The sequence below is a fragment of the Mus caroli genome, chromosome 10 (assembly GCF_900094665.2).
Source record: "Mus caroli chromosome 10, CAROLI_EIJ_v1.1, whole genome shotgun sequence".
NCBI lineage: Eukaryota > Metazoa > Chordata > Mammalia > Rodentia > Muridae > Mus > Mus caroli.
The window spans coordinates 71,363,618-71,391,177 of NC_034579.1; the positions used below are offsets into that span (position 1 = coordinate 71,363,618).

At 46.4% G+C, this 27,560-nt stretch overlaps 1 protein-coding gene across 11 annotated transcripts in view; it reads right to left on the minus strand.

Annotated features, from left to right (window-relative positions):
* Window positions 1-27,560, minus strand: part of Adarb1 (adenosine deaminase RNA specific B1) — a 125,024-nt gene that overhangs the window by 27,455 nt on the left and 70,009 nt on the right. For 2 of the 11 annotated variants that reach the window (XM_029482421.1, XM_029482420.1), the window contains 3 exons: window positions 8,321-8,395; window positions 7,615-8,146; window positions 4,099-5,033 (listed from right to left, as the gene is read on the minus strand). In XM_029482421.1, coding sequence (XP_029338281.1) covers window positions 4,099-5,033; window positions 7,615-7,720 — 1,041 coding nt within the window. In that variant the 5' untranslated portion in view covers window positions 7,721-8,146; window positions 8,321-8,395. Of the gene's footprint in view, window positions 1-4,098; window positions 6,547-7,614; window positions 8,396-22,284; window positions 22,923-27,560 lie in introns of those variants that run through there. The other 9 variants (XM_029482425.1, XM_029482427.1, XM_029482419.1 and 6 more) reach the window with 6 other exon arrangements.

Genomic DNA, 27,560 nt, shown 5'->3' on the forward strand with positions numbered 1-27,560 from the left:
GGGTAGGGAAGTGGGGGGGGAGGGTATGGGGGACTTTTGGGATAGCATTGGAAATGTAATTGAGGAAAATACGTAATAAAAGATATTAAAAATTTAAAAAAATTGAATTGGCTCCCTGCTAGGGGAAGGGTCTTCTCCCCTCATTAATTAACATAATCAAGATATTCCCCACCCCGAGACATGCCCCAGATCAATTTACATACAGAAGGAAACTCATTGCCCGGCACTATAAACTTGTTCTAGCCCAGGGCTAGAAAGCTCATGGCCATTTGAGAGGACGCCATTGCTGATGTTTGCTAAAGGCATGCTATCAAACTGCTCTATAAATATTTGTTTATACTTAAGAACCAGTGCTGTGCTTTGCAGAGAAGCACATCTTTTTGCAGCCCACATCACTGAGTGTACAGTGATGACAGGTAGAGGTGACGGGAGCAACTGAGCCCCAAACAGAACATTGATATCTTCCCCTGCAAGACTAAGGGAACACTGGAAAAGGGAAAGAAAACTGTAGGAGGTGGAGGGGGTGATAAGGGCCAATAAACACCATGTTCTAGCAGTGACTTGGTGGCTGCACCCACTACCTTGCCTTAGGATGATCACTAGTGGTTACCTGCCCAAGGCTTGGAAGCAAGGCTGGGTTCTATCAACATTCTATCATGGACCGGTGTATTGCTGTCTTTTCTTGTTGTTGTGATAAAATACCCTAGCAAAGGCAGCTTTAAAGGAGAAAGGGTTTATTTAGCTCACAGAAAAGGCACAGCAGCAGGAGCTTGAGAGAACTGGTCACATCATATCCACAGGCAAAAGCAGAGAGCAAGGGATTAATGCGTATATTCCAGTGCTCTGTTTGCTTTTTCTATTCTTAGACAATCTAGGGCTCCCTGCTAGGGCAAGGGTCTTCTCCCCTCATTAATTAACATAATCAAGATATTCCCCACCCTGAGACATGCCCCAGACCAACCTACATAGAGACAACCTTTCAATAAGACTGCCTTCCCAGGTGACACAACATTGTGACTGCAGCATTAAGAGAGTGCGTGGCTTTGAGGCTCCTTCCCTCCCTAAAGAACCACAGGAAGTTGATGGTGGCTAGGGAAGAGGGAATCATTTTCCTCGGTGCTGCAGCTACTGGTAAATGCCCTTGTTCAAATAAAGAAGCCATTACACATGCTGGTGCAAGCAACCTGGGCCACACAAAAGAAGAAATAGCTGCCGGGCAGTGGTGGTGCATGCCTTTAATCCCAGCACTTGGGAGGCAGAGCCAGGCAGATTTCTGAGTTCGAGGCCAGCCTGGTCTACAGAGTGAGTTCCAGGGCAGGTAGGGCTACACAGAGAAACCCTGTCTTGAACCTCCCCACCCCCCCAAAAAAGCCATGAAGGCAGGAGGGGGGCTTGTTGGTAAGAAGGCCTTCAGCGGGAGTGGGAAGGTGAAAGAGAGGATACTGGGAGGGAGGAAATGATTAAAGAAATACATATATATGTGTGTGTGTGTGTGTGTGTGTGTGTATATATATATATATATATATATATATATATATGAAATCATGAAAGAATTGATTTTTAAAATATAAGTTTTAAAAGTTTTTATTTCATATAAGGGTATGCTTCAAGTGATTTTCCTGCACAAGCCTGAGCCCGTGAATATTTAGCCAGGTACCTATGGAATATATACCGTGAGATACCAGCAACTGAAGAACACAAGTAGCCTGTGCCTTTAATCTCAACATTTGGGAGGCAGACAGGCAGATGGATCTTTGTGAATTAATTTTCAATCTGGTCTATGAGTTCCAAGGCAGCCAGAGCTACATAGGGATACCCTGTCTCAAATAAGTAAATAAGTAAACAAACAGACAATAAAATAAAATATCCTACATCCCAACCACTTACCTTCAACAACATGAACAAGGGTGAGGGCCTGCTTTATACTGATGCTTGGCTGTACTACCTTGGCATGCCTGCTAGAGCAGAGTATCACTGCTGGGGTATGGCCAACACTATCTGAGTAAGCCCTACCCCACCCTTGAATCTTCAGGAAGGCAGATAGCTCTCAGGCCACAGTTGCTTGGCCCAAGCCCTTTAAGAAATATTTCAGGGAAAACGCAAGAACTTACATCCTTCCTGGAATCCTCCCACCTCTACCTCTGCCATCTAGCCACTGGGATTGGTCCTGGAAGTCCCCCCAGAGAAGAGCTTACTGGTTTCATCCTCTGTAGTTCATAAATTTCTGAGCTACCCTGGGGCTCTAAAAGGGGCCATGTGGGTTGTGCCTCAGCAGAGGTGTGGGAATACCGTTCCCAGAGATCTGACAGAAATTGATGTTTGACAAATCTCAGGACCCAGAGGTAAGCAGCATAAAGAGGCAGAGAGGTGCCCAACCTACCTCACCATGACTAGATCCTGACAAATGCCACCTGCCTCCTCCCCTGGTCAGGAGCTCAGCCCTTCCATACAAAGCCACTGAGGTGGCCACTCAAGAAGGCAGGGCTAGCTGGGTGTGGTGGCTTTAATCTTGGCACTGCCTGAGGCAGCAGATCTCTCTAAGTTTCAGGTCAGCCTGCTCTACATAGAGAGTTCTAGTACCATCAGGGCTACACAGTGACATTACCCTGTCTCAAAACCAACCAACAAAACAGAAAGCACTCTGAGGCCACTTGCCTCAGATCATCTGTCCATTATCCCTCTATGGGATTTGTGGCATCTGAAATAGTTGCAGTGATCTGGCAATCATTGTCAACATTAAGGGAAGACAAGTCACATCAGACAGTTTGTTGAACTGAGGTCAAAAGATTTTAGCAAATCTACACCCGCAAATCAAGTCACTTGGGATTTAGTACCATCGACTTGTAAGGAGGGATGTCAGCAAGGGACTCATTGGAGACAGGTACTTGCTCGCTTCCAATCAGTAAAACACCAAGTCCACTCCTTTACACTGAGTTGTACTTGACTGCTTTAAGCAAAGCAGAACGAGTCTTTTCAAACCAAGATTTGGATTTAATGCCAGCACTCGGGAGGTAGAGGCAGATGGATCTCTGTGAGTTCAAGGCCAGCCTGGTCTACATAACAAGTTTCAGGTCAGACAGGGTTTATAATGAAACCTTGCCTTAAAAAGAAAACAGTAAATTAAAACCAAGAACTATGGTGATCCCAACTCTAGCTGTAACACAGGCCAGAGAGAAAGGGTCCCCGAGACCCTGGAGAATGGTCTTCCTATCCATCACATCTTCTAACTTGGTAATTCACTAGTTCTGGTCAACTGCTTCCACACTAAAGAACATGTTGACAGAAAGGGCCTAAGACAGAAGACTAAGAAGCAAATTTGTGAAATCAGGATTCCAAGAACCAAGACACAGCCAATGATCTGGGACCTGGCTTTTCTTCCTTCTTCCTCTTTCAGAGACCCATCCTGACCTACCTGAAATTCCCCTTTCTTTACTGTGAGTTTTCTGTAAGGGGCATAAACTTGAGTGGCTTCCACACCCACCTGGAGCAGGGAGAAGCCCACAGAGGTGCCACATGGGAAATTTGACATAAAGAGATGCCTAGCAACTGACAGGTTCTAAAATGTTTCTGAAAGAGCTCCTCCCTGCCACACCCCCTGCCCTGCCAGCAGCTCCCTACTGCTCTAGGTAGTGCTTTATCGCCTGACCTTAACAGGGGTCTTCAGCGGCAGACTGGTCAGCAGCCCTTATTCTGGGCATGAGTTCCCTGTGTAATGATGCACCACTGAACAGAGGACAAAACTCCAGCATTTGGGCCCCCTGCCCTTTCCCAAAAAAGTCTTGCTGTGGGATGAGGGTCTCTCTGGGGAGGGGGACATAATTCAATGGAAAGGGGATTGTGGCTGTCCTGGTGAGGGCTCTGAGGTATCACCCTGCTCTGTGTTATCATGACCCTAGCCAGCATCAGGAGATTAAATCAGATTCTCAGTGACCAAGTGACCATGGAAACGGAGGCAAAGTTACTCCATAGCTAGACTTATCTGCAACTGCTCCTTCTGAGGGCTCAGGAACATAAGGAGTCAAAAGCAATAGTGAAGGCTGCTTAGAAATGTCATCAAGGGCAGTGGCCACTCATCTGCAAGCACACATTTTTCCTCACCTGTGGCAGATGCAACTGAAGACCCTCACTGAGGACAGGCTGGCGAGATGGTGTTTGGTCCAAGTGCAAATTGAAGACAGTAGCCAAGGCAGACTGTGCAGCCCGGGCCTTGGCAAGCTTCTTGTTTCTTCCTGAGCCCTCAAAGAACTGGCCATCTACCACCACGGACATGACGAAGCTCTTGGCGTGGCTCTCCCCACTCTCAGAGAGGAAGTCATACTTCAGCCCTGGGCGTAGCTCATTCAAGATCATCACGGGATTCTTCCCACTTGGGGGTGGGAATGGTGGTGGGATGGGCAGAGGAGGCTGGGTAAGGCTGGCAGGCACTGGGGAGGCTGATAGGCTGACGTCTCCACTTGAGCTGAACGAGTCATCCCCGTTGGAGCCTACGTAGAAGGGTGGCTCTGACTTGTCTGGAGTCTCGAAGCCATTGAAGAGTGTGTCAGGGAAGTCAGCCTGGTCAGACGTGAAGTCTGTGTTCACAGAGAGGGTCCTTCCCATGGCTAGGTGGGCCTCGGAGGCGTTGGGAAACTGGACAAAAGACCTCAGGGCCTTCTCAGCAGCATGGAGTTTTGCCTTTTTCTTTGTAGGGCCAGAGCCCTCAAAGACCTGCCCGTTTACCTCCACAGACATGACAAACAGAGGCGCATGCACGGGTCCTGTCTGGGACAGCAGCATGTACTGTAAGCCGGGTTTGATCTCGTTCAGCTGCATCAGGGCGTTCTTGGGCAGAACAGGCCCTGGTGTTTTCCTTCGCTTCTTCAGGCGGTACTTGGAGTGGCCATTGCTGCCCTCCTCCAGGGGCCGCTTCCTGCTGGTGCTACCACCACCCCCGTTGGAGAGCGGAATACCCTCGCCAGGCCCAGGTGTGCTGCTGTCCTTGGGGGGCATGTTGTCCAGATTGCGGTTTTCTTTAATATCAGTGCTGCTGGAACCTGTGGTGCCCAGAAAGAGTAACTTACAACGCCTTCGTTGCAGGATCTTGTAAATGCAAAATTTATAGATTCCTTTATCTCTTTGTAGCTGGGTAAGTGATGTGTGTGTGTGCGTTTCTCTCCTCGATGCAAACGTGAGGAACTATATACATTGACCAAGGATGCAACTGCTCGGGGATAGAATGCACTTTGAAACTTTCTTTTTAATTAATGGACCTATTGCCTCTTCTACTTAGTTTATCAATTTCTTCTATACTAGAAGGTAAGCATTTTAAACTATTTTCTCTGCCATAGACATCCTAAATCCTTCTAGCTTATCATGATGTTACATGTTAAGCTAATCCACAAGACTCACACTAAGTGATGAAGTGGCTTCTGAGTCCACCAGCACACAGGCATTTCCTTCACAAGGTTACTGATCTTAACAGACAGCAGTTTTTAAACTAAAGCACTTCTCAGGAGAGGAGGTGCCATTCAGAGATGTGTATTCCCAACTGAGGGTCCAAACATCTGATCAACATGTGGTTATTTGGTTTAGTTTATGAATCGATCATAGAAAACTGCTTACATAATAAAGTATTATATGACTTTATGGAATTTGTTTTTGAAGAATAATGTATCTGTTGAAGATTTTTCATTATATTTTTGCACTATTTGCTTTAGAATCTTTGCTAAATTTTATGCTTAAAAAAAAAAAAAGTAAGATGAGGACACGGCTGGAGCAGCAGGCAAGCTGTGGTCCAAATCTCACAACATGCCAGCAAACCCGTCTTCCTAAAAGCAGCTGGTAGGCTTCCAGAATAACTTGGTGACCATACCTTTTATATGTACTTTACATGGCAAAATAAAAGATGATTTTGATATTTAAGGGAAATAACTGTCAGGCATGGTGGTGCACCCCTGTTCTTACTCAGAGGGGTTGAGAGTTAAGAGAATTAACTATGCTACCCGGGCCATGGCCTTGTTGCTCCCTCCCGCCAAGCAAATGGCTGTTCTTTCTACATGGGGCGGGTTTGGTTCTTCCTGGCTTCTTAAGCCTTCTGAAAAAAAGAATAATTCCCCTTTATCCTTCAGTTTTACAGTCCTGTGCACTGGGTCTGTGCAGTGTTTGGATTTATCCAAAGTATATCTCAACTGACGGAAATATTCCTAATCAGGGTGGCTTCAGGGGTCTGTTTCTACTATGCGACACACCAGTGGATTTTCTGTGTCAAGTAATCTGAAAACGCTGCAAATGTTCCACAGTGAGCCCGCGGGCGGGGTTAATGTGATGGGCATCTTGGTTGTTGTTGCCAGTCTGATTCAGCTGACACAGCAAAGACTACCAAGACATACTCAGTCCATGGAAAACCTCGTGTGTGAGGTGGGGAGGGGTCTCTCAGTAGACGCCCCTTCCCAGAAGACTCCTGACACACACACCACTTCTCCCAGCTGACAAAGCTAATGGAATGGGCACTAAATTTTCATTTATAACATCCTCCAGCAAAAGACCGGTAGGTTACTCCTTTCGGTACTCAGGGAACAAAAGGTGAGAGGGTAGAGCAGAGACGGACAGAGGTTAATAACGGGGAGAGCATCACATGCTACATCTGCTCACAGTTCAAGTTTCTCAGTAAACAGAGTTATCAGCATAGAAATGCACATTATCAACGTGGCACTCGGACACGCATTTAGCCAAACATTAGTGATGTCAAACAGCCAAATGCCCTCAGAACTAAGTTAACAGTCAAGACTATGAGAAAAATACACTGTCTGTGAAAGCAGAAATCATTCTCAACTCTTTCTTCAGAAATAAAGGTACCGACCATGTGCTATTAAAAAAAAAAAAAAAGCTCCTGGGGAAACAAAAATAAAATACTCCAATTAGAGACAGAGCCCATGGTTAGCTGAAGCAGACGCTCTCTCTGTGTCGCTCATGGCTGCATTCAGAATGTGAAGTGAAATCACAGTGCAACTTTAACTGCTTTTAAAACCACAAGAGATGCATGCGCAGAGCTGACATTTTTAGGTTTGCACTAGACCCCAACATTTATTGTTACAGGAATATTCTCTGGGAGGATACTTCCTTAGTAAATTACCCAAGGCTCAATGGTGATAGCCACAGCTGGAGACAAAACCCACAGTCCCTGGCCAGCAGGTAGTTGTAGGGACACCTCCACACCCTCCCCAGGGGCTGTACTGGCTTGGCCCAGCACCAGCAATACTATTTGAAATGCAGATTTAAAACCTGGCAAAGCTGAGAGTGATGGGTGGATCTGCCAGCAAAATTCCACAGCTTAAAACATCTCAAGAGCAGAACTGAGGAGAAGCAACCAGTGAGCTCTGAGCAGTGCCCACATTAGCAGAGGCAAAAGCATGCCAGCTACACTACTGAACATGGCACTGGACTGCTGCCTCGTGTCAGCCAGTGGCCATTCTCAGAGTGGATGTCTGCTGCACAGCCTACCCCAGATCCAGCATGGCACTGGGGCACAGACTGGCCCCACGCAGCGCTGTTAGGTTCTGGGTGTCCAGAAACTGCAGAGCGACAGCCCCTGCCACTAGGCTGAGTCACGGAAAGCGTGCTGAGCCTGGGTCTCACCATCATCCCACCCTCGGGAAAATGCGGTTCTGCTGTGCAGCTGCAGTTCTTCCTTCAGACAGAGCACCTGAGCTGGAAAAGCGCCTGCTTCCAGACAACTTCCCATTTAGACTTGCTCCTCTCTGGGACTGAGGTTGGTCAGTAGTGACTGGGGACTCCCAGAGAACAATGCCAAGAGAGGAGATGTCGGTCCCATACCCACAGCCCCATGGAAGACACTGGAGACACTAGTACCAATCACGGCCCAGTCTTCAGAGACAAAGATCATGCGGACTCCCTTCCCTCCGAGGCAGGAGCAGCGACTGTGTCTGAAGGGAGCTTTACGAACTGTTATCCCAGAGACCAGGCATGTGAGTCAATCAAAAAAGGTTTTCTTGAGTTTATCCTGGCACATGTTCAGAGCTTTATTACAAGAACCACAACTTCACATGAAGCCACACAGCAGTATGAGACAGGTACCTAGAGGCATGTTTCTGGAATAAAAATGATGGTCCCATGATGATAATGAGGGATGAAAACTCTAGATAGGTGGCTGTAAGGAAAATATCCACAGTAAATATTGAAGCCTGGTATATAGAAACCCACCACTGCAAACAGCCCACATCTCAGGAAACATCAAACCGCTCTTATCAACAAATTTACAAAAGCACTAAAATTTTAATTGGATGTGAACTATTTGACACTATGTGATAGGCCTAGATCTTACTCATATTCTCTTCATCTTCTATATCCATGGTAAAACACTTTTGAGGGCTTCTTGACTGGCGGAGACCTCTTTTGTCTGAAAGACAGCAAGAAACAATGTTTAGTGTGTGATCCTAGCAAAATGAGGTACCGAATCTTTCTGTACTGACCACCACATCACTGCAATCAAAACAACAAACTGTAAGGAGCCTGTCGTCTGAGAAGGAATATTCCCAGTCTCTTTCACCTTCTCTCAGCATGTTCTGGGCCACCAAAGGACCCCTGACATAGCTGTCTGATGTGGAGGGACACTGGAAGTAAGAAAGGGGTCACCACAAAGGAAGCCTAGGGTAGTGTCCAGGAATCTCATGCTCTACACTGGGGAGTAAAGGCCACTAATGGGTTCTGGGCCAGGACAAGGGCCATAGGGCCTGCTGTCAATAGCCATGTCCTAACCACTAAGAGAACATGTGCCATCTAGCCTCTGTCCTAACACAACTATGACAGAGTGACCTCACACAATAAGACCCCCAAATGCTTCATCCATACTTCTGTGCATCCCCCAGCACATCAAGGAGAGCAAAATGTGTGTAGTAGCTTAAATCTAATACAATTCAATCTAACACGATTCCGTTGACACACACAACTCCCATTTCAATGACCAATCATTAAAAAACTCAAGGTCTTCATCTTCCAGATTATTTCTGATAAGTCGCAGTTAAGAGAAAAAACATTTGCAAATTTTGAAACAAACACTGCTTCGTCAACAAAATTTGCCCTATCAATACTGATAAAGTAAATTCCTTGTTTTTAGGAAAATGGTGATTATGCTAAGAAGTATATAGATCTCATAAAACACTTGCATAAAATACATACAGATTTGATGACACTTGTTAGTAATTTTATTCTCATTCCCCACCCCACCCCGACCCCCCCAGTAAATGCAGTGTTAAACACTGATGGAGTTTCTACATAGAATCCTTTATTCAAGGGATTTGAGAGATGGTTCAGTGGTTATAAGCACTGGCTGATCTTCAGAGGACCCAGGTTTGACTCCCATCACCCACATGGAGGCTCAAAACTGTCTGGAACTCCAGTCCCATGGGGATATGATACCCTCTGTGGCCTCCATGGGCTCTACATGCACATGGTGCATAGACACACATACACACATACACACATACATACATTACATACATACATACAAATATATACACACATATATACATGCTGGCAAAACACCCACACATATAAAAATTAAAAAAAACTTAAACATGAAAGTTTTCCAAGGAGCTATAAAGGCATTATCACTTTGTATTAATTCATTATCTTAAGATATACTTTCAGAGTATCTATTATGTTGAAAGCAGAGCTGGGTACCATAAGAACTTAAAATGAATCAGATAGATTTTGCAATTGAGGACTCCAAATGTTCAGACAGCTGGCTATGCTAAGGAACTTTTGCTAAAAGTTATGGGTGTAGAAACAGTAGTTCTCTGTTAGAGATACATACAGAAGTATGTATAGATGACATAATAGTATCAGGCACACACTTTACACAGCTCTGCATTGTACGACGCAGTGTTCTCATTGTGGAACATTTTAGGTTTTAGTGTGTGTGTGTGTGTGTGGGGGTATCAGAAGATAATTTTACAGAGTTGGCTCTCTCCTTCCACCTTTATGGGAACTCCAGAAATAAACTGAGGTCTTCAGGCTTGTGCAGCAGGCACCTTTATGTATTGAGTCATCTCACCAGCCCAAACCACCATGGAAAGGTTTTGGAGAAAGTGGGGCTTTGGTGAAGTATCAAGTGTGGGAACTCTGTAGGGGGCAGGCACCCTGAGCAACAAAGGGGTAATCTCAGGAAACAGAGATGCAGTTGTTCATTCAGACAAGTTATGGCCAGAGGTTGGGCCATAATACTGCAGAGACAGTAAATAAGTGTAGGCAAGTTAACAGGACAGGGAAAAGACACCTCTGAGAACCCCAGCCCCTGTGGTGAGACAGAAACTTCACAGAAAGCTCTTGTTTGCTCAACGGAGACTTGAGGCAGGCAGAGGATACAGAGGCTTCTTTTTGCAACGATTGGTGGTAACTGCAAGAGATCCATAACTGTTCCAAGTACCAAGAGTAAATAACGACTGCTTAGTCATAGATGGAACATCTCTATCGCTCCCAACACACACACACACACCACACATACACACATACTACACATACACACACACACACACACACATACATACACCATACCCCCCACCACACACACACACACACACATTCACCACATATACACACACACACACCACATGCACACACCACACATATACACACACCACACACATATACACACACCACACATACACACACAGCAATATACACACACACACCACACATACATACACCATACATACACACATATACACACACCACACACACAGCAACATATACACATACCACCTACACACATACACACCATACACACACACCCCCCACAGCAACATACAACCACACACCACACACCCACACACCATACACACACATACACACTCACACCACATATACACACACACCACACACACACACACCACACACACACACACCCCACACACTCACACTCACACCACATATACACACAAACCACACATACACACACACACCACACACACCCACACTCACACCACATATACACACAAACCACACATACACACACACACAATGCTCAGGGAACATCATTGACAAGAGGGTAAGAGCTGGAGTCAGGTAGGGAACAGAATAGAAAGCTGGCTTCCAGGCATGGCACAGTTGTTGTATTTTAACCTCACAGTGGCTGTGATCACAAGCCCAAGACAGGACCCATCAACCCCCTGCATGAAATGGGGAGGGCCTCATGGGGGTCTCCCCCATCTAACCATTTACAGGCAGCTAACTGTAGGTGGTGGAGGGAGAGGTGTTTTCTTCAGTGGTGTAGCCATTGGTAAGGAACTCATGTTCCTGTAAACAAACTCATTTCTGTTCCTGTAAACAATCCTAACAAAATTCTTTGGGTCACATACATCAAAAAGGTAGTAGGAGCAGAGCTATCTGGGGGGGGGGGGATGGGTATCTGTGGGAGAGGGAGGGAACAAGGAAGGAGTCCAAAAGATGACCAAAATGCAGTGTGCAGAAGATGGAGGAAACATACTTCACCTTTTCTTCCTGTTCTGTGATGTACATCAAGAGCCCCAGATTTCAGAATAAGAGAAATAAAACAACCAGATCAGGAAGGGCATGCTGTGCCCTAGAAGCCAAGGTGGTGCCCAGAAGCTCTGAAATTTTCTTAAGCCTCATTAACCTGACTCAGGGTGGAAGAAGTTGGAAATCGCCTAAACCAAAGGGCACAGATGAAAACAAAACAAAAATCAGACAAGAAAACAAATCCGGACAAAAGCAGTTCTCTCTGCTGAGAAGGAAAACTCACGGACACTGTCTACATCAGCAGAGCCCAGCCTGATCCCATGACAGGCTCTTAAGAGGAGTCCTGAGCCTGGAGTCCCAGGCAGGGGTGGAATGAGTCACGCCCGAGGGGGAGTCACAAGGTTCACTCCCATCAGAAATGAGACAACTGTTACCCACTGGGGAGCAATCTAACACTGCCACTAGAGCCCCTAGAAGGGGCAATAAGAGGCCTTCTGTGATGGCCAGTTTTATGCCAACTTGACACAAGCTAGAGTTATCCGAGAGGAAAAACCCTCAATTAAGAAAATGCCTCCCTAAGTTCAGGCTGTAAGCAAGCCTGCAGGGCATTTTCTTAATTAGTGATTGATGGGGCAGGACATCACCCCTGGGCTGGTGGTCCTGGGTTCTACCAGAAAGCTGGCTGAGTAAGCCAAGGGGCAAGCGAGTGAGCAGCACCCGTCCGTGACCTCTGCGTCAGCTCCTGCCTCCAGGGTCCTGCCTTGTCTGAGGTTTGCCCTCGCTGCTTTTGATGGTGGACTGCTCGATGGAACAGTGATCAACCCTTCCCTCCCCAAGTTGCTTTTGGTCATGGTGTTATCACAGCAATGGTAATCCTAACTAAGCTGTCTCCTTGGTGGGAAGCAGCAGAGAGGCCCGGCGAGGTGCTGGACTTGCCCCCACTTGCCGTAAGGCACTGTCCTCCTTCCTCTTATATGATTAGCAGGACTGGACAAGACCCTGAGTCTCATGATGATGAGCAAATTCTAATTAAAAAAACAAAATACCTATCAGCCAGAGAATCAGGAGGATTCCTACAGTGGGGACAGCCAGTCTACGGGGATGACAGGCCTGTGGAGGGGCCATGAGGTGACATTAACACAGACTTCACCCCTGGGATAAAGGGAGGGGAGGAAGGCAAAAGCAGCCCTCTGGGGTAGAGGACATCTGGGGCAGGGTCAGCAAGGGGCAGACAGTGGAGCACAGGACTGAGCAATGCTCAGAACAGACCCTCACAGTGAGCCTGGCAGCCTGGGTGGACAATGGTGCAGGAGTGGCCAGCGGGAGGACAGCCTTCCACACAGAGGGGGAACCAGGAGAGGAGGAGAACCTTGGCACAGTCCCTCTCCCCCAAATGTGATTTCTAAATGAGTTGGGGACTTAATGCAAAACACAGAACCATGAAACTTGTGGGAAAACCTTAAGAGGAATTGCTGGGGACCCATGCTGAACTGTCAGACCCGACAGTCCACAAGGGAAAGCCAGGAAAGGGAAAGCTGATAAACTGGACTTGAGAAATAAACCTGCTCTTGTAGGCCCTGCTTAAAAAGTGTGTATTGGGAGAAAGCAGCTGAAAACCACATAGCCAGCATAGGCGGGGGTGGATAAGAAGGTCAACGGTAAAACACATGATCCAATAAGAAAATGGGTGTGAGTGAAAGAAGAAACCATTTGCCACAAGAGACACACGGGCGAGAACACAAGCACATGAAAACATGCCCACCATGCTGGGCCATGAGGAGAGTGTAGCTTAAGAGAACAAGGCACTGCCGGGAACAGAATACAGAGGAGCCAGGAGTCCAAGGCCTAAACGGGGCACTGCCATGCAACCTAGCAGCCGCACTGTGGTACTTCTACCATCGGGAAGCAAAGACCTTGGTCCTCGTGAGAACCAACGGATTCTCACGCTGCACAGGGATCTACACCATCTCAGAGTCGGGCAGAAGGCACGACTACTCTAACTTCACTCTTTATAGGACTGATCAGTTGGTGTGGGTGGGAGCTGGCTTTCTGCAGATGTCTCCTACAGTGATGGATCCTGGGTCCTCGCTGAACACGGCCTGGTGAGGTCACCTGGCTTGCACAGTCTGCTTTAGTGTGCTGCTCTCACTGAAATTCCGTAAAGGACACGGAAAATGTCTCACAGTAGAAAATAACTGTGCTGTGCCTGGTGGTGGGTGGGGGATCCGTGTGGCAAGAACCGGAGCTAGAGATCCCTGCAGAGCAGAAGCCAGTGCCTACAAATGCCAACCCTTGTCCCAAAGGTTATAAAACAAAGTAGACTGAGACGCCCAGGGCTTTATAGCATTTCACACGGCTGTTTTTTACGGCCTGAAAAGAAGGTCTTACAGCTTCAACTATGAACAAGAATTAAAACCCCATCAAAAATCCCAACGGAGGAGAATTCCAGGAATGGGCTTTATTCGATAGCAACATTCAAAATAATTGCCTCATTTTTCAAGATTCCTCTGGGGTCAGGGAGGGGAAGGGAGGGGCAAGCTAAATCTCGGAGGCAGCAGTGCGGAGACCTTTTGACTCTGTCAGCAGCAGAAGAGCAGAGACCTGCATTTAACTCGTGACTGGGGCCCCGGCTACCATTCTGACTGCTGCTTTAGCATCACCAGTCACGGTGCTTCTAATGGCAGTGCAAGAAAAAGGCAAGTTAAGAATAACTGTGCAACTCTGAACTAACACGGTAACCTGTGGGGAGCATTCCAGGCGGGACTCGAGAGCCCAGCACCTGAAGGGCCTCAGCTCACAGGACTGAATGCCCAGGAGAGAATGAAAAGCCCAGCATTAGAACACAACGCACGCAAGGACAATGCTTGGCAAAGATGGTGCTAAAACCAGAGACACCCAAATGAGCTTTCCCTGGACACATGGCCTCTCATTTGTGCCGTCCTTACCAGCTAACAAACACTACTATGATTAAATTGGCAATGCTTTGTTTTTAGATTAGCTGCAAGTCAATGATTCTTGTTATGTATCTTTTTAAAAAGATCTATCTATCTATCTATCTATCTATCTATCTATCTATCTATCTATCTATCTATGTATTTAATGTATGTGAGTACAATGTCTTCAGACACACCAGAAGAGGGCATCTGATCTCATTACAGATGGTTGTAAGCCACCATGTGGTTGCTGGGACTTGAACTCAGGACCTCTGGAAGAGCAGTCATTTGCTCTTAACCGCTGAGCCATCTCTCCAGCCCAGTTATGAACCTTTTTATAGACCCTTATTTTGCAAAACAAAAGCATAAAAACTTGTATTAACATCTCTATTAACCTTTGAGGCAGGCCTTATCTTCCCATGGTGGTGAGGTGGTGTTAAAGGGAGGCTCCTCTCCCTTTAACAAACAGATAATCTAGGATAAAAGAGAAAGAAACATGCCTACATAACTTGCTTATATCAAAGATCTACAGAATCTGAATCTTTTCTCCTGGGCTAGTGAAAATGTTATCCCTAAGTATCCTAGAGCAATTACAAGTAGATAAAGATGACTGGCAAACATGAGGGCCAGAGAATACTTCCATCGGTAAAGAACACACGACCCCACGTTTGGTTCCCCAGCACTCACACAAAAAGCTGGAAGCAGGGCTGGAGAGATGGCTCAGCAGTTAAGAGCACTGAGTGCTCTTCAGAAGGTCCTGAGTTCAAATCCCAGCAACCATATGATGGCTCACAACCATCCATAATGAGATCTGATGCCCTCTTCTGGGATATCTGAAGACAGTTACAGTGTACTTACATATAATAAATAAATACATCTTTAAAAAAAAAAAGCTGGCTGCAGCAGTTCCTAACCTCAGTGCTGGAAGAGTGTGGACAGGCAGACCCCTGGAGCTCACTGGCCGGCTGGCCTAAGTAAATGGATGAGTTCCGGGTTCTGTGAGTAACCCTGTCTCAAAAAAATATAGTGTCGCGTAATAAAGGAAGATACTCGCCAAGGATCCTGTCTCAGATTCTGAGAAAATCTTTACATGTTCTTTATGACTAGTGTTAGTGTTGTTTTTATATGAACCAAAAACTTTAAACCAGAGTTTTGAAATACTATTTGTGTTGAGTCTTCACATACGCAAGCAGTAAGCTCAACTCGAGGGTAGTATTATAGCCACAGCAACAGAACAGAACGCCTAAATGACAAATTGATTATTTAAAATGGTTCCTAAAATACAAACTTCTCATACTGCCTAAAGGAAAACAAACTGAAATTCAACAGGTTTAACCAAGCGTGTCACAAAATGAAAAGCCCTTCATGGATGGTATTTTGCTTTCGATATCACCTAGCAAAATAACACCACTAAGGTTTCCAAAAATAGTTGACTGTCTAGAAACCCACCCACGTACCCTGATGCTCAGCTAACTCCGCAGAGTCTGTATGTACTGAGGAAGCAGGGCAGGCTGTGTCAGCCAGTAAGAGCTGGACACAGCATCTGAGCAAGTATGTCTTTACAGCACAGTGCAAGTGGAGAAATTACAGCCGGGCTAGCTAGGTACAGCATTCATCATGCTAAGTGGAATGTCAGTAGGGGTAACCCATGGGGCAGGGAAGAAAGAGCCAAGGGCAGCAGCAGAGCCACCACCACTCGCCGTCAGCTCAGGAGGACCTGGTACAGGTTATGGCACCTGGAAGGATAGAGACAAACAGTGAAGGAAATAGAAAACATGGGAAGGAGAGAAGCAACACCGTAGGGTGCGGATCTCGCTCCCTCCATTAAAAACCAGCTATCATGCAAAACTCACACCCAGGCAGCAGGTGAGTCATTGGTGGGTCACTCACATGTCAATTGCATGGACAGGCTCAGCTACTAGTGGGCAAAGCCTGACAGGGGCAAGTGCAGAGGAGGACGCTGAGAAAGAATCCTGCAAGGGCTGACCTCTCCAAGGGACCTCAAGTAAATGCTCACTTAGGCAGAGACTGTACCAACACAAATGTGTATAAACCTGTGTCACCTCGAGGGTCCCACCTCTCACGCTGAGACCAGAAATACCCGGAAGCACCAGCCCCCAGGCTCACACGTCCTGGTGTGACCCATCATGGCCCGCCTGAGCCTCTCCTCATAGGCCATTGGTTGTGCTGCTGTCCCAGGCTGGAGGCACTTGAAGCCTTTGAGCCACACTGACCTATTTGCTGTATCATTTCCTCCCCTCGGTCAGTACCAGGAATGTGCTGGCGCCTTTGACTTTAGCTGGATACAAACACAGGTTCGCTCCAGCAGGAATGAAAGCCATTTGGATGAACACTGAACAAGCATCCTCATTCTGCCTTAAGAAGTGGGGATGCACCATTCTTCCTGCTGCCCTGACCAGTCTCTAATAAACCACATCGCCTGACATCCTGGTTTTACCTTTCTTTGGTCTCTAAGCACCTCCCATCAATGGCTTCTGGTTCTTTTTCACTGAGTTAATACCAGGTTCCCTTAGAAGTCTAGAAGTGATTTCTCCAAGTGGGGGACCTGCAATGCTTTCTCCCAAATTACTGCAGGGCTCCTGCTTCCTCTCTGAAGAAGCCCAGATCAAGCACCTACTCAGAGAGACATCCATCATCATCCCATCCAGGCACTGCTCCTGTTCCACACACAGTGGGTCTATTGTCTGTCTCCCTCCTTGTCCGGGTGAAGTCCACATGGGTGAAGCAGGGTTAGTCTCTGTAACTGTTTTCTAGTACCTGCCCATGCTTGTAAGCCCAGTGAAGATGGGCTGAGTGAGGGCTGCGCTCTGCCCTTCTCAGCTCTATTGCTCTATTCAACTCCTTGCAATGTGCGTGCTAGATACAGAGGTGCCTCTCTAGCCTGCATAGCCACAGTCATGATCCCCAGCTCCCCCATTGCCATGTGACTGCTACAGTTGTTTCCTCAAGGTAACCCACTGAGTGCCAGGAGGACCAAGGAACTCCTGGGGTCCTGAGCTATGTTTTGGATGGTGTCTGCTGTTTCTACATGCTCGTCATTAAAATAGCCACACACTATTCTTTACCAAAAGAGAAAACACGGGTTTCATTAATTATTTCCATTTTGAAATATTTACTGAAATGTGCTAGCTAGAAGAAATTTGTCCAAAGGCTGACTGGCTGCGCTAACTAAGTAAACACTCCCTCACTGTGCCTGGACACACTCAGCTGGGGCTGCAAGGCTCAGCGTGGCTGAGCACCAGCTCAGTTTATCAAGAATGTCAGGTAGCAGCAGGGTCAATAGCGCCATATAGAAAGGGCAAGTATGGAGTAACCATAGTGAGGACCAGAGTCCCAGTGCCCCACCAGCCCTGCTTTATTCAGCATGCCATCTATACCCATGGCTTCCCTCCCTAGGAAGTGCCACACACGCTTATTGTCAAGATGGAACTGCAGGTACTAATGGCCTCAAAAGCCCAGAGCCAGCATCTCCTCTGGGTGTCCCAGATCCTCGAGCATAGCAGCCCTCTCATCTACAGCACCTGCCCTGCCAGCAGCCGACAAACCCCATGAAGAGCTCAGAGCTTTTGGTCTCTGCCTCCAGTATATACCCTGGTATTCCCCAGGATACACAGAGGTGGGTATGTAATCAGGGTACCCCATTCCTGATCACATTTGTGGTCACTGGACCGAGTGCCTTGCCTTGAGAGACCACATCAGCCACATCAGCTTCCCTTGTGCCAAGTCTATACTTGTCAGTGTATGGCTGCAAACTGAGGTCCTGAACCTGGAAAGGGTTATCAGTGGAAAGGATCAAAGGGAAAGGCAGTGTTTGACACAGTCAAGATTAAACAGTATGCTGCTGGTACTTTATCTTTGCTGAAGGACATGAATTCTCTGCTGTTGGGGGCCCTCTCTAGCAATAAGAGCCTGGGGTATACAGGGTGGTAGCTAGCAGGGGTGCTGGAGTCTGCAGGCCCTCTGACCTGGCTTGGGCAGTGGCATGCCTTCCTTATGGAGAGAATGTACATAGAGGGTGGGGGTGGGGCTGTTGCGGGCCACACTGAGTGGGTCCTTGTGATTTAGTGCCCATATGGCCTGCATACAGTGAGTGCTCCTGTCGATTTAAATTTATTTTAGCGAGAAGCCAGGCCAGCACAGAGCCTTCAGTCATGCTTCTTCATACCCGAGGCCTGTGACTATTCTTGGTGAGTTAGGAAACTGATGGTGATAGAACCCTGGACAGCGCTGACCACAGCCAGCAGACACAGGCCGGCTGTACCTTCCACATGACCTGAAGATCCCTGATCTCTGGCTACCTATCTCAGGAAAATTAAAATAATCCCTAAACAAATACATTCATGCCACAGCTCAACTTGTTTTCAGTTATCTTCCAGATACACATGTAAATGGAGCTTAACTTTAAGAACGTAATGACCCAGAATGAGGTAATAAGCCCAAGTTCCACCTATGAAGTAGTTGGAAAAAACCAAATCCAGACCATTCTCTTCAAGGAAGAACATTTACCATAACCAAATGATGAAACAGAATATAAAATACTTTGTATGTAGTTTAAAACCTCGTAATAAGCTAAAGCCACATTCAGAAAAAAATTAACAAGTATGAATATTAGACACATAAAATCTATAATATTCTGCCTATATTTAATTAGCTCTCCTTCCCATGGGACAACTAAAGAGAGCAAAGCCACTGAAAACGTTTCTAAAACTGTATTTTTAATACCAGCATTTACACTGGGAGTTGGCATCACTGAGATTTATTCTGGATCCAATTTCTGTAACATTTCGAGTGTGACTCAGTATTTCAGCTGCTAACCTGGAATGTGCCTCTACCATGGATGCTCCCTCTCTGAGAGGAGCTCCTGACCTGCCATCCAGGTCCTCACTTGTGCCGTGAAGCCGTCAGCACAAATGTAATGAGACATACACTGTTATCAGTCACAGCACATTCTAGAAAATCTGAGCTATCTACCCACAAGTGCGGCTCTTCCATGTGTGTGTGTGTGTGGATGGGTCAGTGACAACTTTCTACACTTGAGGATCACTCATAGCTGACATCACAGATTAAGTGTCTTCCACTCTCCCAGAGTCTAAGGAAATGTCCTACCTGCATAAACAACATAGCAGCCACACATTACAGAAGCCACCTCCCTGGTCACATGGGATGAGATTTCATATGGTCCATTCTAGAGCAAACCATGAGCCTGACAGTCAAGAGCACCATTCTTAGTGCTGAAATCCTGTGTCTACCCCTGTGCTGTGAATGTCCAAATCTCTGATGCCAATAGAAGTTCCTTGTGGGCACTTGTTAGGTAGCAGGGCAGATATACAGAAGGTTAGTGCCACCCTATCTATCCTACATTCTAACCCTTCTTCTTCATCTCTCAGAAAGATCCCCTCTGTCCAGACTCGAGCTGAGACTAAGGGAAAGACTTCACGATGGCAGCTCGGGATCACGCTGAGCAGAGAAGGTTGCTCTGAGTCTCAGGGTTACTTTCCATCAGTACTCAGAGTTCGAGCCTCTGCTGAGCTAGAGCCTCATCTACAACGTGCCCAACCCCACTCATTTATCCACCCTGGAAACCAGGCAGAGGAGGCTGGCCTCAGATCAAAGCTCCTGACAACGGCCTTTGAATATGTGCAGAAGAACTGGGAACAGACTAAAGATGCTCTCACATTTGGGACAAACAAAAGACTCAGAAAAAGGGACAGGACACAGACATGGGACCTTACACATACAATATGATGGTGATCATGGGGAATACAGCAAAGGAGCATCTCTGAATTTCAGCTCACCCCACCTGTCACCTACACGGTGGCTGGCAACTGACCCCTGATCAGACTCTAATGTTTAGCCTCACAGTCTGACCATGCTAAAGGCTTCTCTCAGGTCCTCGACCAGAAGCATTTGCCTGGTCAGCACCAGGACTAAACAGCCTTCCTTCCCATAGGACTTTCTGCTGTGTTAGTGGCTCCTCCAGAGCTGCACACGAGCCAATCAATGTTTTTCCTGGGGGAGGGGGGAAAGGTAGCAGAGCAGCCACATGGGAAATGAAGGAGTGAGGGAGAAAAATCATTGAAAATGTATTGTTGTCACAGTTCAACAGGCAGCTTGTCACTACAGTTTCACTACAGAACTAAAATTTTAAAAGCATGCATTTTCCCAGTCTTAGACAAAACACAATTCATGACACATGATCTTAAAGTATTTCAAAAGCGCACACTTCCAATCTTAAATAACTTTGGTGTAACTGCATGTCCAGTCTTCACAGCCTCCACTGTTTTGAAGGCATTTCTATTAGCTTCAGAGACATATTATAAACCACCAAGAGCAGGTACTACTACACAAGGTCACACTGCTCAGTAACTGACAATAAGCTTATTTAGAAGTCCAGCCAGGAACAAGGTCCCATCCTATACAGGCTTAGCTGCAACGGTGTGATACTCTACACTTTAGGATGCTGGTCCAAAGAAGGCAGGCTTGCAACAGAGCTTTTCCTGCAGTGGACACAGTTCCAGTGTACTTGAGGAAGCTCCCCTGATCTGGGACTGCAGGGAGTCCAAAGCCATGTGCCCAGCATTAGGTTTGGATGTCCCAGCACTCTCCCAGCTAAGTGACTCGTGCCGAGGGTCTGCAGAACAAGTGGCATTTCTAAACTGGGCTAATGGATCAGCACTCCCTGTAGTTTTGCTTCTGTGCTCTTGACTGGCATTGAAGATATGAAGGCCAGCAGGACTGGACTCTTCTAAGATACTCTTCTAAGAGCAAGTAGGTATTAAATTGGCTTTTTTGAGCTTCTCTTTGTTCTATATCTATACAGTAGTAAAAACAGCACATGCACTTTGCCCACAAGGATGTAGGGACCGTGATGTCCTTCTAATGTACCCCTGACATTCTGTTAAGCACTCCAGTTTTACCCTGAACAAACTACAAAGACTGCTGGCTCTAAAATCAATTTCTTCTTCATCCTTAAAAAACAAAACAAAACTGTAGCTCATTTTATTTCCTGAGGCATTACCATCGCTGGCTACAGAGCTCACCACCTATGGGGCTGCAACACTGAGGCAGTGTCTAGGAAGGTGGAGGCAGGGCAGTGAGCTGCTCAGTATAGCCAGCTGTTCCCAGCTAGTAGCAGTTGCTCACTGGGATACTTTTTTAATATTACCAGTTATATGGAGACAGTAACTGTTGGTAGCTTATATGCACTGTTTTCCCTCTACAAGCTAACGGTTTGCAATTTTTATAGTAGTGGATACTGTTTGTACCCTTGAAGGCACATGATGCTTTTACTACTATAAAAACTTTTGAATCTTGTTTAAAAACAAAACAAAACAAAAAACCATATGGATTTTAATGTCTTAAAACACAGAGTGAAATTAAGTACTGAAATAAGTCGGGTGCTGACTGTGAAGGACTTATCCCTGCTTCTGCAGAGGGAAAATATTTCCACAGTAACAGCTATGGTCTTGCCCTCTCAGTATACTAAGCAAATTTAGGGCAAAAGAGGCATAGCTGAAGAACGGCCGGCAAGAGTGATCGTTACAAATCACCTCTCTATACAGAAAAGCCTTGCAATGCTCATTCTTCAAACTTCCACAGCTTCACAAACACCCCTCCAAAAGCACCCTGCAGACAGAAGCTAAAAGGACCTCCGCTCACACTTACAAACGCATCTTCAAAGCTTCCTTTGTCGGCGTGCCCTATCAAATTCCATAAAGTATCAGCAAGAGAGAAGCATTCAAATCAACAGTGAAACAGAGAAGTGGCCGGCCAGCAAGGCTGAGCTGCAGGCAGCCCACCCCAGAAGACACTGTGGTGTGGCTCGCAAACTCCACCTACGTGCCCGAGTAATTACCTTTCCTTTCAGAGCGCTTCTTGCGCCTCCTTTTATACCGACGCCCCACGAAGCTGAAGAAGGCACCCACGGTCAAAGTCTCCAAGCCCAGCGATGCCATATGGACCGATGAGTGGCTGACAGCCCCTGCTAGTCCCAAGCTCATTCCGCGTCCCTTGGTCACTCAGCAATAACACGGAGGATTATTTCAATGTGCAAAGAAAGCTGAGGCTGAGACGACAGCCACCCCTGCCGGCAGGATTCAAGCGACTGACTGCTCCTCCATCTCGGGCTCATTCATCAAGCCTCAGAATTAGGCAGAATTGGGTTGAATGGGACCAAAACACACAATGATTTCCTTGCACACCACCCAGAAAGTGACATGTGATAGTTAACCCTCAAAGCACAGGGTGGAGAAAGAGAGAAGCACAGTGCCTGCAAACCTCTCTAGGAAAACAGTCTCCTATGACAAAAATCAAAGTCCCCTCTCAACAAAAACTCCTACGCTGGGAATAGAAGCACTAGTGAAAGAGTAATTTGTGGAATAAGAGCTGGAGGAAAAAACAAAAACAAAAATGTAGTAGAACTGTCAGGAGAGCTAACAACATGGAGGATGTCAGTAGAGAAAACACACGTGTCTATTCTCTCCTGGTACTATGCATGGTATAAAAGAAACCTTCACCCACAGTGCTCAGCATCTGTTCACAGCTGGTCACTCTCAAAGTCCATGAGTTAGTGTAATGCTGGCAGCCACATGGGAACCTTCTGAACTTGACTGTGCGTGACATGCTCCATGCAAGCCATACCTTCTACTCCACACTGGCAACTAGGTGAACATTGAATAACAAGAGTCACCAACAGCTTTTATCTTTGCAGAACTGTTAATATGACTTAATAAATATAAACTATTTAAGTAATTCTGACACGTTGACAGTTAATTTTTATAACCTTTGACAATTAAAAGTATTTTTTTAAATGTGGAAAAATCTTACTTTGCTTAAACATACAGCACTATGGAGAAATATGTATAAATTTTGTATACCTTCAATTACCTATTTTATTTTTTAATCCTTTAGATCAAGACCTGCATACTTCTGTAAAGGGTCAGACAGGCAGTAAGGCTATGTGTCTCTGCTGCACTTTTCTGTCTTGTTTTTATCTTTAAAAACTCTCTTAAAATGGATAAAAATATGCTATAGTCTAGCTGCCAACACTCCTTTAGGTACTGCTACCAATGAAAACATCACGTCTTGATCCACTATTCGTTCCAACATGAGTAAGCTTTCCACAGAATGCCCAGACATGTGGCTGCAACTGATTCAGGCGTCTCTGCTAGTTTGCCAACTTTCAGTCACAAAAGCCCATCTTTCCACATGGTCTTTCCATTTTTGAATGCACACTTGTCAGTGAGCAGAACCACTGTGTCTGTAGTACATTGGCTCAAGAACTTTAAAACTCTAAGCAGGGTTTGTTGGCCTCAGGTCCTCTTATCTCAAGCCTCCACCCTGCTACAAGTCCAAGCTATGGAGGGGTGCTGCAGACAGCAGACCATGGAGGCAGCAGCTGTCCTGGAGACGTCCCCTGTTGCTGGAGAATGACAATGGCTCATGTACACATGTGGTGAAGTCTCAGCTTATGCATGATGCAAGCTCTGAACATACCAGGCAGGAGTGCCCCCCTTGGAAGACACTGAAAGTATCTGTTAAGAAACCCAGGAACCAAGAGCCCTTTGGAAAGGTGAGGCTGAACCTGTGGCGGCCTGTGGTGTGAGCTAGTGTCTTGGGTGGCAAGCAGGGCATGATTTGAAAAGGCTCTTTCCAGCTGAAGCAATGTTTAGAACTTATCCTGAAAGCCATGCAGAATCCACTTTTATATCCTACAGTAGAACAGCAGGCAAGTGGGATGTGAAGAGACAGGGCTGGTGGCCATCATAGCTGTAAAGCTAGGCAGAGGAATGATGGAAGACTGGGAGAGAAGACAGGATGCAGGCTCTTGGGCCAGGCCTGAGGTGGGCTGCAGGATGAGGAAAGCATGCATCCCCAGGGATGGTCAGACACCAGAGGACTCAGAGCTCTACTTCGGAGAGGGAGCTGTTTTAATCAGCTGATGCAGGCAGAGGCCAGCCCTGTTCCCACTCCCTGGATTGCTAGGGACCAGAACAACAGGGCTTAGCACGGCTCTCCTAAGCCCAGGTAGGAAGATGGTGGCCACCTTGTCACACTTCCCTCTCCTGATTAGGTCCTGCACATACCACCTTAGCACCTTTCAGTGTTACCAAGAGGAGAACCCAGCCTGGAACCCACTCACCTGGCCTCTGGCTTTAGCATGGCCTCTTCCCACCCATGAAGCTCCCACCTTCCGGGACTCTACCCCATCATTCTAGGGCTACTGTATCTTCTGAGGATTGAGTCAACATACCAGCCCCCATATTAGAATCTATGGATGCTCAGACCCCTGCATTAAGTGGCACAGTTATCTGGATGACCTGTGCACACCTCTTCCTGCAGACTTTAAATCACAAGTACTCTTCATATCCAGTAGGATACAAGTGTTGTATGAATACTATGCTATATGCATTCATTTCTCAACATTATAGCATTTAGAAGTGACAAGGAAAAGTCCGTACATGCTTAGCCCAGATACGATTTCCCCCCAAAATTTTCAATCCATGACTGGAAGTAGATGCTCCACAGATCCGGATGAGGGTTAGAGTAGGCAAGAGCAGTCAGAGGCCAGCCCAATACATACAAGCAATTATTCAGCCGTAATGCCTTTTACACTGTGTTATGCTCTCTGAGGTTGTGGGGGGCCTTGGGCAATTGGGAACAGAGGACAGTCCTTGGGGTACAAACAGTACCCCTAAGGACAGACTGGGGAAGCACCTTTAAGGTTGTCCTGTGTCTGGGAAGCAACGGAACCCCTTCACAGAAACAGTTTTGGTAGCAACACTGGCATGTCTCCAGTGTTAGTTCGAGAGGGTTGTGTGTCAAGCTGCCACCTCACTAGGCCTCCTGCCAGGAAGTCAGCATGGGTAGGAGGGGCTGCCAAGAAGACAGTTAACAGAGCCTCCTAGAGGAAGCATAAAGGGGTTGGGTGACAGTCTCATAGGCCTGATCACCAGTGACAGGGTGATCTTGACCTCTCCCACAGCTCTAATGAGCCTGTGGAAGTAAGGCTGTGGAGACTGGCTGTCACTGTTCAGGGGTGCCTGAGCTGCAGCTGGGGGATTCCTTTTCTGCTGTGTCTGTGTTTTGACTGTGTCCCCAGGATGCTTGGCCTTGGGAGCAGATGACTTGTTTTGAATAATATCTGGTCACGACATCTCCAACCTAGGTGGCAGGTTTTATTGTTTGTTGTCACAGGTCACTGTGGACAAAAACCCTGGCTGTGGTCATGTGCCCATGCTTGGCTATCCACTGACTCCAACACTGTGGTATCCCACAGTGAAGATCAGGTGTACGAGGTATGGCTGCCATCATGGAGTCAAAGGCAAAAACAGGAATGAGCACCAAACCACAGAGAAGACAATCGTTTAAAAGGAAAGTGAGTGACTCTTGGTCAGTGTAATAAGGAACTGGGCAGGCTCCTTGGCCCCTTCATTTACGTGGAGCCACTTGCTGTACTTAGGCCACAGTGAGTGAACTGGTGCAGCATGCACTTGTCTTCTCAGGTTGACGGTCCCTCTGCCTGGCCCATGGTCGGTGTACCTTTGTCTTCTACAGAGCTTGCCTGGCTTTTGACTCCAGCAGTTTAATAAGACACAGGGCAAGAGAGCTATGGGAAACTTGGGTACATGGCCAGGAAGTGCAGGTGTCACCACTGTGATTTATACTGAGGCAAGCCCAGTCTACAGAGCAGAATATACGCCCCAACTCTGCGTGTTCCACTTTCTTCTTTTTTTGCCTTCCAATTTCTTCTGTTAGTTAAGAGAGATATCAAAACAGAAGCCCGATCCATGAAAACTGAAAAACTGCTGCAGAATGCAGTTATCTGGTAAGCCAGAAGTAGCTTCCCTGATAATCGATGGGTTAATTTAAAAAGTATTTCAAACCAGGTGTGCTAGCGCAGGCCTTTAATCCCAGTGCTAAGGAGGCAGAGGCAGGCAGATCTCCTAGTTTGAGGCCAACCTAGTCTGCAGAGAGAGTTCCAGGACAGCTAGGGCTATAGAGAAGCCCTTTTTTGAAAAACAAACAAAATGAATAAATAATCTACATCTTAAATAAAATAAAACTACTTCAAAGCATTTCCCAACTATAAAAGTGATTCCATTTTCATCTTCAATTGCTGTGTTTTTACAAGTTACCATTTTCCTTTAGGAGAATGTCATAAATGGCCATATATTGTTTTAACATTTGGCATTACTAGCAACTAATTAACTTTATTTTTAATCATTTTCCTCGTAGTAAAGACTAAAAATGAACATTCCTAGAGTATTTGCTTAGGATGGAAGTCTTTTAAAGTATTTTTCTGCAAGATCTGAACAGTGACATAATCAGCTGACATGACAAAATGGACAGGGGACATTTTACTAGGCCCTACCCCTAGATGAAGAGCTGTACATAATTAATGACTGTTGAGATGGGGAGGGGCAAACTTCCCCAGGGATAAGCCCCACACTCAGTTATCCAATCTCAAGTGGTCAGCCCAAGAAGCATACATGTCCAGCAATACTAAGTGTACTCAACAGGCTGTAGTTATGTATTTTTGTGTGTGAGCATGTGAGTGAGTGTGTGTGAGAAAAAGGGGCTATGAATTTAAGAGAATGTAGGAGTAGAGGGTACACATGAATAGTTGGAGGAGGGGCAATAATGCATATACAGTACTCACATTTGAAATTATCAAAAATTAACTTATTAATAGAATTTGTTTATTTGCTTTGGTGACAGGGTCTCACTATGCAGCCCTGGCTGGCCTGAAAGTTGCTATGTAGATCAGGCTGGCCTCAGCTCACAGAGACCTTCTTGTCTCCCAAGTGATGGGAATAAAAGTATGTGCCACCATGGCCAGAACTTAATACTAATTTTTTAAATTAGGTATTTATTTCATTTATATTTCCAATGCTATCCCAAAAGTTCCCCCACACCCTCCCACACCCACTCCCCCACCCACCCACTCCCACCTCTTGGCCCTGGCATTCCCCTGTACTGAGGCATATAAGGTCTGCATGACCAATGGGCCTCTCTTTCCACTGATGGCTGACCAGGTCATCTTCTGATACATATGCAGCTAGAGACACGAGCTCTGGGGGGGTACTGGTTAGTTCATATTGTTGTTCCACCTATAGGGTTGCAGATCCC